At 50.7% G+C, this 12,417-nt stretch overlaps 1 protein-coding gene across 1 annotated transcript; it reads right to left on the reverse strand.

The window, feature by feature from the left end:
- Positions 1 to 807: 807 nt before the first annotated feature.
- LOC119099739 (muscle-specific protein 20-like) lies at positions 808 to 9,506 on the reverse strand. Its single transcript, XM_037222802.1, is given in 6 exon segments — positions 808 to 1,293; positions 2,084 to 2,204; positions 2,600 to 2,637; positions 2,639 to 2,705; positions 3,163 to 3,269; positions 9,416 to 9,506. Coding segments are annotated over 6 exon segments (540 nt in total). The 5' UTR covers positions 9,431 to 9,506; the 3' UTR covers positions 808 to 1,101.
- Between the last annotated feature and the right edge of the window lie 2,911 nt (positions 9,507 to 12,417).

A 12,417-nucleotide genomic window follows, 5' to 3' on the forward strand; every position in this document is an offset into this window, starting at 1 on the left:
CTGTGAGAACATAATAAGGTTATGTCGAGCATCGGTACCTTATAGGTAACATCCTGCTGGTTCCTAACAATAGTCCGCAAAAGACTATCCTGTTTCACGTTACCCCGGCGGAAGTCGTGAGGCACATTACGTCCCGCCAATGCAGTCTTTTTCCTATTGTAAACGAGAATTAGCGATTTTCGACCTTATTCAGCCATAATGCATGTAATGACATCGTGACAACTGATCTAAAAAACCGTGTTCAGTCATCGGGTTGACGGGCCCGCGATTAACCAGCATAGATAGGTGTCTTGTCAGCACATTTATCTTGGATCACAGCAACGTTTAGAACCAATCGTTTAACCATCGTGACAGGGTGTTAATATGATGCAATTTTCAACATCACTACTCCATGCAAGTCCTGTACCGTCCACACCACCTAAGTCACGAGCCCATAATGCTACACCGTGTCAATCATTTTAAGCTCATCTCATTTCTGTTACCCTGGTTCCTTGGCGAACATTGTGAGTGACAGAATGAGCCAAAATGCGAGCGAGCCGAATGTATTTTTCCTCAGTTTTTCTTTAATTTTCGGAACAGGATAATCTATCGGAAATCCTTATGCTCCAGACCCTTCGTATACCAAAATCACATATGTAATCACATTTAAACAAAATATTGATTATGTGGTATTTTTACACAACATTTCACGCACACGTATGGCGTACTCAGAAAATGGGCTTTAGATATGCGCTGGTCTTTACCTAATGCCTAATGTGACTATCGTGTCTGGAGCCACTTCTCGTCCGTTGCGCAGGAAATATCTCAGAAAGTTTTCAAACCTGTATTTGTTGATGCATTGTTTCCTGACAAATACCGCGCGCGCATTGGTATGCCTACCGCCGTTCTATGGATCATGAATTAATCACCTCAACCAATATTCTTTATGAAACATCGTGAAAACACGTGACAAGTTGGTGGCTGCGCGTCGAGCCGTTTTAGCTCGACACCTGGCGGAGAGCTTGTGACCGAAATTCCGCTGTGGACCCGCTGGCAGACAGTGTCTGACCCCCGGCGCCAAGCACACAAGACAAGACACCGGGGCGATCGGTGCCGGGCGGCCTACTTGCCCAGGATGATCTTGCGGCCGGCGCCGATGTTCTGGCCGGCTTGCGAGGCGCCCTGGTTGGTGCCAGCCTGCAGGCCGATCACCGTCTTGCCAGCGGCGATCGTCTCGTCGTCAAACTCGCGCACGTTCGCTTCGGCCGGCTTCGGACCAAGCCAAGGCCCCTTCCACTCGGCGTGGAGGTACGTCTAAAACGTGGCGGAAGTGAGCGTCAGCGCGTTACTTCTCCCCCTCCCTCATCATCCCACTGCTGTGTTGACGGCCGGATAGTCCCAGCTCAGCCCCCCCCCCCGCCGGCCACTGGGAGGGCGACAGCAGGTGGTAACCGGTCTACTTTCCGATGATGATCTTGCGGCCGGCGCCGAAGCTCTGGCCGGCCTGCGTCGCCACCTTGTCGGAGCCAGGGCCGGCCTGGATGCCAATAACGTTCCTGCCGGACGCCAGGGTGTGCTCGTCGAACTCGCGCACGTTCGCCTCGGCCGGCTTGGGGCCCAGCCACGGTCCCTTCCACTCGGCGTGGAGGTAGCTCTGCGGGCGGAGCGGCCGGCCTCGTCACGGAGGGCCGAACTCTCCGACCGGAGCGGCGGACAGACGGACAGACGGCACTGGGCGCTGCAGTCGGCGGCAGTGTAAGCCCGAGGGACTTCCAGGTCCGAGGGACGGATGGTTTCCAGAGAGGTAGGACAGTGACGGGACGAAAAAGTTCATTCGCGGCCGATGACAACCACTGGGGTACACGAAAATAGCGGTGCAGGCTCAGGAGATGCGCCTAGAACGTGCGCAGGTAAAACCAGCTCATGCACGAAATGTACATTGGGAAGTCCAGCGCAGGGGCAACTATGTCTGGCCTCAAACAACAAACGACAATTACTGAATCGACATGCATTTTTCTAGACGAGTATCCTCGCCACATGGAGCGATAAACAACAAATGACAGTGGTCTGACATTGACTGTGCTCCGTGGCATCCAGCACACACCTGACGGCCGAGCGCGAAGATGGAGTTGGTGACGGCGGCAATGTCCTTGCCCTCGAACAGGTCGGCGGTCTGGAAGGCGTCCACGTCCGTGCAGCCGTAGGCCAGCATCGCCCTCTGGAAGCTGTGGATCACGACAGGTCAGGGAAGCTGTCACTGGGCATCTACGACGGCCAGCCAGACAAGGTTATCAAACTTATCAAACCTGTCATGGCCCGCCTGTCACCACCTGCCAAATACGTCACGGGCCGCCTGCGTCAGCCAGGTGACAGCAGCGAAAGTGACGTAATAGCCCCTGCGTTTTGCTATCGGGATCGCTCAACGATTCATCTAAGACCACTGGCCCAGCATATTTCATGATTCATGAATAGCATAACTGACGTCGCAATATTTCATGCTGGGTGAGACGGCCTCCGGACGTCCGTCAGGGAGGCCGGCCAAGGTAAGAGTGATGCGATCCGCAGCACAGTGTAACTCCAGACCAGGAGTCCAGCTGATAACACATCGACGGATGCTTACTTGTTGATGTTCTCCATCATCTTGAAGGAAGTACCGGTAGGTGTTGATCTTCTTGATGGATCCGGGGGCAAGCTTGTTGATGAGGTTGCACAGGACGACGCCGTCCCTGCAATGGTTGGCAATAATTTATTCCGAGTGACCTTTAGGATCAGCACGCAGGACCAGCTCGTTGTAGCCCGTGACACGCTAAAACGTGCTTGGCATAACATCTTGAGTTATAAATACTGCTGACTTGGCGTCAATGCCTCTAGAATATGCACGAAAACATCATGTCATATATTTCCTTGCCGATCACGAATATTGACGTATATCAAGCATCTCTCAGCTGCAAGCCAGGGATGAAACTCACTCGCGTTCCAGAGAAGGTCGCGAAACACGAAATCATGGGATATATTTGGCATTGGAAACCCCTTTACTCGCATGAATTGCGACATCGGTAATGCAGAGCAAGGCCCACTGACGACTGGTTTGACTAGTTAGCAGTTCCGGCCACTCCGCTGGGTGGCCCTTTGCCTGCAGGGTAGCGCCGACAGCCACTCGAAATTTCCAGAAATTCTCCTCACTTAAGGACCGCGGCATAGTCGGCGCCAGCGGGCCACTTCTCGCCGGTGACGGCCTCGATCCACTCCTTGACGTCGGCCTCCAGGTGAGGCTCACGACGTCCAGCAGTCTGGAAAACCGGTCAATCGTCAGGTCAGATGCCGGAAGCGGTGGTTAGGGGTCTGGGACGTCCGTCAATCGTTAGGTGAGATACCGAACACGGCGGTCAATAGCCCGGGATGTCCGTCAATCGTCAGGACGTGAGATACTGAATATGGCGGTCAGTGGTCTGAGACGTTCGTCAATCATGAGGTGAGATATCGAACGCAATATATTCCGCCAGGCTGGAACGACCTCCAGTCGTACCTTTGAATACCGAACGCGAAACCAACGCGATAGTTTAGTTACCGAGCTGAAAATTTGGAGCCCAAAACGCTGAAGAAGGGTTGGTGCGGCCACCAGGGAAGCAATCGGTGTCCCGGAGGGCCTTGGGACCATCCCTATTGATGGCATTTTCGGCAGCCTTCCAGGCGTGGCTCATTAGCTGTCAGCTCCTGGCGCGTGATCCGGTGTCTGGCCTGGCCAGCCGCCGGTCCGCCCCCGCATCTTCAGGCGCTATCTCCGGGCCACTTCACGCCAGGGCTGACGTCACGCGGCTGGCCATGAATCACCGCCGCAGGCGACCGCCGGAGGCGATATTTTTAGCCCCTCCCCAGACTGGGTCACGCCACGGAACCCGGCAGCGCGGCGAGAAATTTGTGCGTACAAGCGGAACGTTTTAACCGGGTGATGATCGGACGGTGGTGACTTGTGACGATGGAACGATAACGTGAAGGATATAGAGTAAGCTGAGGCAAACCAATCGCCTCGAGAACGTAGCGATGATGGAACTCGGCTGCTGGTGCATGACGAGCACCACAGAGCCGCTGCTCCAAAAAAACACGTTAATAAGCGCTGGCACAGACGAACAGACGCACTCTTTTATCGCAAGGTTGAAACGGGCTGGGAAGTTTTCCGTAAGCTTCTATTTCATTCCAGCTACAGTGAACTTCACTGTGATTCCGCTCCCGTTTTGCCAAGCACTGATACATACCCAGAACGTATTACTTCGTTTTGTTGAAAGCACAGTGCTACCAACGTGAGCGAGCTTTGCCTATAATTCACACCCGTCTCGAGGCAATACTGTGGTGGGACGCTAAACAATTCTGAGCCATACGCGGCCTGTCGTGGTCTTTAACGTGCACACATACCTCCAAACTAATATCACGACACAAGTGAGTTGTGCAAGCCTGCTGTCTGGCTATGTGGGACTATCAAAACATCATCGGAGATATGCATTTGTCGTACTGAAGTTGTCATCAGTTCTTTTCGAGCCAAGCCGAAATGGTCCGTAAGCTTCCTGCTCGACAAGCCATAGGTCGGCTATTTTTGTAACTTGGATGCGCCATGAGGAAGCACCCCTGTCCAGCACATGCACACAGTTCACACCTACACAGGCAGGCTTCAGTAGGTGTCAGCTGTCGACCTAATAACATGTGCTAACTGTCTGCCTGACAGCTGACGGCTTGACAGCTGTATCTATTTGACAGGGCCGTCGTAGACCGTTTTCGACGTGGTACAAACGGTCAGACCAATGAGGAATCGACAGCTTTAGAACGCAGGAATAGGGGACAGTCATTGGCGGAGACGAAGGAATTCACCCGTGACCGAAAAGACTCTTTGGGATGGACAAGCCCTGACACACACACACACACACACACACACACACACACACACACACACACACACACACACACACACACACACACACACACACATCGGGTTCTTGGATCGGGCGCATCCTCACGGGAAATCAGGGTGTCATTAGCAGCCCTGGCCAGGGCCAGCGGCACGTCAACATCAGCTCTTCCTGTCAGACCCGCCAGCCGCGTACCAGTCGGCCCCTCCCCCTCGCCACTCGCGTACCAGTTGCCCCCCCCCCCCCCCCCCGCCGCGTGCCAATCGCCTCTTGAGGAATCAGCCTGGGCCTGAGCCAGCGTCAAGCGCGTTTCAAACACGACCCAAATGGCGCCAGGATAAATAACGGGAGTCCAGACTCAACAACCAGCTTCCACGTCCCCGCGGCTGGCTCGTTACGTTTGGGTAAAGACTTGCCTCCAAGCCGAAAGACATTTTTAAACACCCATTCCTCTCATGTCCCGCCATTCCTCTTTCATATGGGGCGTTGGTTCCTTCGAAATTGATTTGGCACATTACCACGACGGCTCAAAAGACTCATTAAAATTACAGATGAGTTGACACGTTTTGTAAAGCATGGTGATGGCCTGATGGCTACACTTGGCCGAAGTGAGCTACACTTTAAACTCTTTACAAGCCCACGTACACCGCTTGATAGACATTGCTAGGTGAAAGGCTATCTTTTGAAGAGGTGTCAGGACCTGACGTTTAAGCAATTGGGCCATGTCCAACTCCTTGAAGCGTTTTGCAGATGTGCCAACGGAAACACATTTCCGAAGTCAGCTTGGCTGATTCATCTCCGGCCTATGTGCACGTGCGTGGCGCCGCACCCGAAATTCAGGTCACGGCGAGTCCATGCGAAAGGAATTTGGAGGAACCTGATGCTACTAACGAAGACGCACAACAGGCATCAGGCATCTGCTCAATGCGGCACACTGTATCTGTACCTGTATTTGAATTGACGAAGGGCTCAAATAAGAGGAGAGGCGGGGCAGCAGAGAAAAATGCGCGAAGGGCTCCCCAGCTGTGAGAAGAAGGTGGGCCTAATTCGGAAAGGAACCGATGTGTGTGTGTGTGTGTATTTTGCGGGAGCTTTTGTCATTTTCCCTACTCAACCCCCAACCTACTCTTCGAAACTACACCGCTGTTGTACGGGTAGGGTAAAGAGTTGCGCGTGGGATAAATGACCGGACGAAGCAACTTAAAGCAGTTCGGCACTACGTCCGAGCTGTCAAAACACGGCTCCCGTGTAGGCCCAAGTATTTGCGTTTTTCCTGGAGGCGCGCCTCGGGCGGCGCCATGCTCGCACCAGGGCGAGACCCAGCCCGCGCGGTCCCAGGTGGCGCTGGCGTCGCGCGGAGGCGGGCCATCGAATGGTCCCGGCATGTATCAGCGCTTGGAGCGGTCCAAACAGGTACCGGGCGGGCGGGTAGAGGTCAGCTATTCATAGCCGGAGGCGGCGCGGCTGGACCAAACCAGGGTAGCGGCGGCCCGGCGCGCAGCCGCCCCGTAACGCGAACCAGCCGCGGGCTCGTGCACGGGGGTGGCACTGATGACCCAGAATTGGCGTTGTGGGCGCTGAGATGCTGCCTCCAGAACTCGACCGGTGTCTACGTGATGGCTGGGGCTGGAAATGCATTTCTGTCGCCCAGAATGATGATATATGATGCTCAGAAAATGGAACAAGCAGATAGCTAGGAACTTGGTTTGACAATACTTGGTGAGTAAAGTGACAATTTAATGCGGTGATCTGCAACATGGATAATCGAGGCCTTGCTCGGACTTCATAAAGATGCGTACCTCACCGATAACAAAAGTGTCTGAATGCAGCCCTATTTCAACGACAGATCATGTTTAGATACATGGCAGCCAGGTCATATTTCAAATCATCCAATAATGATCGGTAAATATTATCGCCATTCATCTTTTTTAAATGCAAAACAAAGAAGCGTTTGATTGTTTGAAAACTATAGAACAAGGACATAGCTCTTAACGACGAATGTGAAAAATATAGATGAAAGGATATCACCGTCACGGGCAAGGTTTGCTGCTTTAGCGAGTCACTTTGGAGATTGGTAGGCAAAAGCCAGATTGCGAATTCAGTTAAGTGGAGTTGTCGACTCCAACGGAGTATCAAGTAACCGCATCACGCGCTCTGAATTGGTCGTGTAACAACGATGCATGCATTAGAGCACAGTATGCACTCATCCCGTTCAATAATTGTCCACATTGCGGCATTTATTTTGTTGAACGTTTCCCTGGACTACCCCACTCAGGCCGGCCGTCGTGACACCGATTCTCGGAAGACGGTCAGGGGCGTGCGCAGCACCCAGTCCTGGGTGGAACTATGGTGGAAAGGCGGCACCACTCTCAAAAGTCAGCATAAAGAGGGAAGACGTCCGCCTTTCAGTATTGTATCAGGATGGCCACTCTCCCCGGCCTCCTCCCTGGATATGCCCATGCGTTGCGACAATCCCCTCTCTCGGAACGCGGGGGAGGAGAACTGACGGGCACCTGCCAACGAGACGCCACTCTACTTTAGGGAGTCTGGTGGGCGAGCCTCTCACCACATTTAGCCCATATCCAAATGGCAAGGCATAGCGGACACCGGGGTTTGCCTTTAGCCTACCTTTGTTGGGAAAACGGGGAGGTGTGTTTGAGAGAAACATGTTCTTTGACTCAACCACACACCAAATATCATTATTGATAAGACTCGATACTCTACCTGGTAAAGGATTTGTCTTTGGCCGCTGAGGTTCTAGATTTCGAGGAAATTTCGAGATGGACCCGCATCAACAAAAGCAAGCCTCCTGCTAGTATCCATCATACATGTCTTATGCATATATGAGTTCCGTAGATATGTGTTAATGTCAGAGGTCAGAATTTGTTGGCCAATGAATACGGATACGTCTGCCGAGGTGGGAGGCTTCTGCGACACTGAACACGACGCTCGCGGAGATCCGGCTGCCCGAAGAAGGGTCGCTCAGGCTCGTGTTACCGTTTGCTTTACAAGCCAAGCTGAAAAACGCTTCGCAAAACACCGTGATCCCTGCCGCGTAGAGTTCAATGACCGATATTTACATTTAGGGGACCGACTCAGTCCTGCCAGATTTTTACCATCTCATCACTGAGCCGCTCCAGCTTAAGCGTTGAAATTCGATGGCATTTTCCGACTATGGAATTGGCATATCTTAATGCAACTTTGGCCCATATTGTACATTGCAGGCCTGCAGGGATGATTTAAGGAAAACGCACCACACTAAATCTTCGCTTTTTAGGGAGGTTCATTGCACATTTCTTCCGACACCGGAAAACCGATGCTGGACTGAAAGTGGTGTTTCATATAACTGAACGAATCATAAATGGTTGTTCCCATCGTCTTACAAAGCTAGAATGCTCTCGGGCGATCTGAAAGATTGTCGGCCAATGGCATTAACCCAACCGAACAAATATGGGTAAAGGCAGTTAACCGAGTGTATAGAGTAGGCTCGGGTAGGCTATTCTTTTGGTAGCAATGAGGCTGCGACAGCCCTGTGAAGTTCATTGTTGCAGGGGCTGAAGTACTAAATCGCAGGGGCGACAACATTACAGAAACGTGTGAAAAAGTGGCTATTGTGACACTTCGCCGGATGTGAATGATTGCTTTCGCCATTTTTCAGAAAACTGCCACCTGGTTCTTTTCAAAAAGCTTGCATACATGTGTACGATAGGATACCTTACGGACCTTCACCAATTGCAACATCGAAATACAGATGTACAAGACAGGTGCACATACTTTACCAAAAATCGAACAAAAAAATCGAATCTATCCCATTGTTGAGCCTCCCGAGTTGGCAACTGTCACTATCGAAAGCTTGTCAAATGCAAAAATATTTCGCACCGAAAAAACCTATTCGAGGCATTGCCTAGACTCAAAATAGTGTGTTTGACTAAAATGATGACAATATGAAAGATAAGATATGATAGATAAGATGTGAAACAGCCAAACCAGCACGGCTACTATAAGTTAAAAAGGAAATAATTATAACAGAATCGTTGATAAGTCATAACGATCAAATCGATTTTGTTTATTAAGCATGAACGTCCACAACATAGTCCGAAATGCACAATGCTGATATATGCTTATTAAGCCGCATTTGCAGTTTGTTGCAGACTTAAGACACTAGCGAGTGAACTGCATACCCACAATTATGCACGTTGAACGTGCCTATTTTACAAGTCGTTACGCATGAAGCCCTTTGGTTCTCACAGTGATGGTTGTGGTGGTGAGGGGGGGGGGGGCGGATAGGACGCGCCGACTACGAAGGTCGTTCTGCGCATAATTTGGCACTCATGAACGCAGTTGTGACTAAATGTAACACACAATCTATAAGCGCACAGTGATCAGCAAAGTCGTTGGCAGGTAAGATTCCTGTGACATAGAAGATGTCGCAGGAACTCTTACTGCACCATTAGCAGCGCTGTATGATATTCAGAAGCACCTCTAAAAAATTTTCTAAAACGCAAAGGTGACAATGGGAGATGGGAACAGCCACCTACCCCGACACGCGGCATGATCACTGCCCTTCCGACGCTGACGCCACACCCAGCTGACTCTCACGGTACTGTGACGGGAGTGAGGCTTCCGAGCCGCTGCCTTGGCTTTATAGAGGCTGCGCGTGACCGCTGCCAACAACAGCTTCCGGGCTGGGCCGGCGGTGGGCGTCAGACCGACACAGGCGGGGAACCGAGACTGAGACAGACGCAGAGAGGAAGACGAATACGCAGACACAGACGGTGACGGTGACGGTGATGGTGACGGTGACGGTGACAATGACTGTGACGGAGGCGGAGCGGAGACGGAGACGGAGACGGATACGGAGACGGAGACATAGACGGGGATGGGAATGGGGATGAAAGCCAAATTGAATGCAGAAGCGGAGGCGTTAACGGCAACTTAGACGCAGCGGCAATATGACGCAACGGAGTTACGGGGGAAGACAGATTCTCGATCCAGGAAAGACAGAGACAGAACATAAGACAGCGTCAAAGGTGAAAGAAAGCGCAGATGAACGCAGCGACAATGCCAAAGAAAGGTGTAGGGAGGAGAGACAGAAAAAGAAAAACGAAGATGGAGAAGACTAGGTGGAAAGAGAAATGAGATGAGGTCGGCAGTGGAGAGAGGACAGAGACAGGACGTGGATCTTGATGAGGATGTCATTACAAAGGAGAATACGGAGTCAAAGGCGTAAATAGTGACAAAAAAATAAGACAGGGATGGCATGGCAAAATACAGAACAGGGATGGCATCCGATAAAAAAAAAACAAGACGGATAAATAGAGAGACACGCAAACAGAGATAAAGACGAAAACGGAGGCAGAGGTGGAGAGACGAAGGCAGGAACGGGAACGTTCATTACTGCAGCGCTGGAGGGATAGAGATGTAGGAAGCGATGGAGAGGCGCGGACACAGGCGCAGGTGGGGATAGACATTATGTGTAGATACAGAGAAGCAGAGGCAGGGACGAAGGCAAAGACAGAGGAAGACACAGAGATTAAGACAGAAACAGAGACAGCGACAGAGATAGTACCTTGATGGGGCAGAAGCATAGTGAGAAGTAGAGCCGGAGGCAGACGCAAACATAGTGAAAAAAGAAGAGGCAGAGGCAGAACACGACACAGAGGAAGGACGCGGGCTAGAGAAAGAGTGGGAGAGAGAGAGAAAGAGAGAGAGAGAGAGAGAGAGAGAGAGAGAGAGAGAGAGAGAGAGGAGAGAGAGAGAGACGAGAGGAGAGAGAGAGAGGAGAGAGAGAGAGAGAGAGAGAGAGAGAGAGAGGGAGAGAGATAGAGAGAAGAGAGAGTAGAAAGAGAGAGAGAGAGAAGAGATAGGAGGAGGAGGAGAGAGAGAGAGAGACCCTTTATCCATCTCATTCCACTTTCAGCTACTGTGATTTACGTAAAGACTGCCACAACGTAATTGCGCATATTGCTTAATACATTCGGCAGAATCCAGTAATCCAGATATATGCGTATACCACTCGCTCGCATATCTTTTTTAAGTCATGGCCCTTAACGTTATCCCATGATCATTCCCTCGAAATTGGACCGCGTGGTTCTCTCTTGGTAACAATTTCTATAACACTGCCATTAACACTGCTACTACGGCCAAGCTTACCCACGGAAAGCCTTTTGGAAGTCTTTGGTGCTAGTCCGTCGTTTTTTGCAACTCAACTCGGAACGTTACTAACTGATTGCATCCGACCAAAGCAATGTAAGGCTAACGGGCAGCCTTTAACTCGACGCCTGCCGGAGGCAAAAATAATGCTTCGTCAATTTCAGCAGCCACTTCGATTTCCAGTTCATTCCGTCATTTGTGCAGCACATAGGTGCAGCTGGTCAACCTGCACGAATAATTTACGAATGCCAATCCAGTTAGCATGGGTCGCAGGCGACATGATATATTGTTAATACATAATGGCGCCTCTTTGGGGAAGCAGCATTATATATTGTTAAATTTAGGCAACATTGCGCTGTATTGTAAAACGGGTAGAAAAACGTAAATAAAGTTACAACTAGGGCTCTTGCAGTTCAGCTGTTCTGATTCTCACATCACACCTTAATTCCATAAAAAGCAAGAAGTTTCACCGCTTACTGCTGAAGACGCATGCTGATCAACATTTGATGATGCTTCTTACGGGCCTTCATCGGTGCACATTTTTGTCATATCAGCAATGTGAATATAGAAACATTTAACGATGTGACTTTCATTACGTGAGAGGCGCAATTTACATGTGTGACACGTGACGCATAACACGTGGAGTCCGGCCGTTTGAAGTTATGTCTGATCAATGGACATCGGCGCAGCGGTCTGCTGGAAGCTGTTGGCAGAGACAGCAGGAGCATTCCGACCGCATCATTCATCGTAGCGGTGGAGAAGCTTCCAGCATATTCTGCCACAGCTAAGGGCCTGGCAGTTAAATTGGCCGCTATTGTGAGTGAAACGCCAGTCTGGTTACCCCTTCTACAACATGCCAGGTGTGTTTGCAGATTTTCGATGAGTGGAGAAATGAAAATGTCTGGAAAATCAATTCAATGTGCTGCAGGCGTGCTAAATGGACTGAATGTTGTATAACAGCATCACGAGTTTACAATCATCCTGATTTCACATGTTTACCTCGAGCTATTAATTGCCAACAGTTATTGCACATGCGTGTTACACTATAACAAATACATTTCATACAAATTCCAATGAGCATAGAAAGAGAGAGAGAGAGAGAGAGAGAGAGAGAGAGAGAGAGAGAGAGAGAGAGAGATGAGAGAGAGATAGGAGAGAGAGAGAGAGAGAGAGAGAGAGAGAGAGAGAGAGAGAGAGAGAGAGAGAGCCCTTGGCTCGATACAAGGGGACTTATAAGCGTAGAGAAAGGGTATGAAATGCAACAGTTTGAATGATACGCACAGCATCAGAGAAACTTCACCGCTGCTGGTTGGGATTGTCCACGCATACAGCGGGCTGCTGATTCCCTTGATTTAGCGCCCCTCAGTCCCCTTCCTCAGTCAACTGA

The sequence above is a fragment of the Pollicipes pollicipes genome, unplaced genomic scaffold, assembly GCF_011947565.3.
Source record: "Pollicipes pollicipes isolate AB1234 unplaced genomic scaffold, Ppol_2.1 Scaffold_4881;HRSCAF=5763_pilon_pilon_pilon, whole genome shotgun sequence".
Taxonomy (NCBI): domain Eukaryota; kingdom Metazoa; phylum Arthropoda; class Thecostraca; order Pollicipedomorpha; family Pollicipedidae; genus Pollicipes; species Pollicipes pollicipes.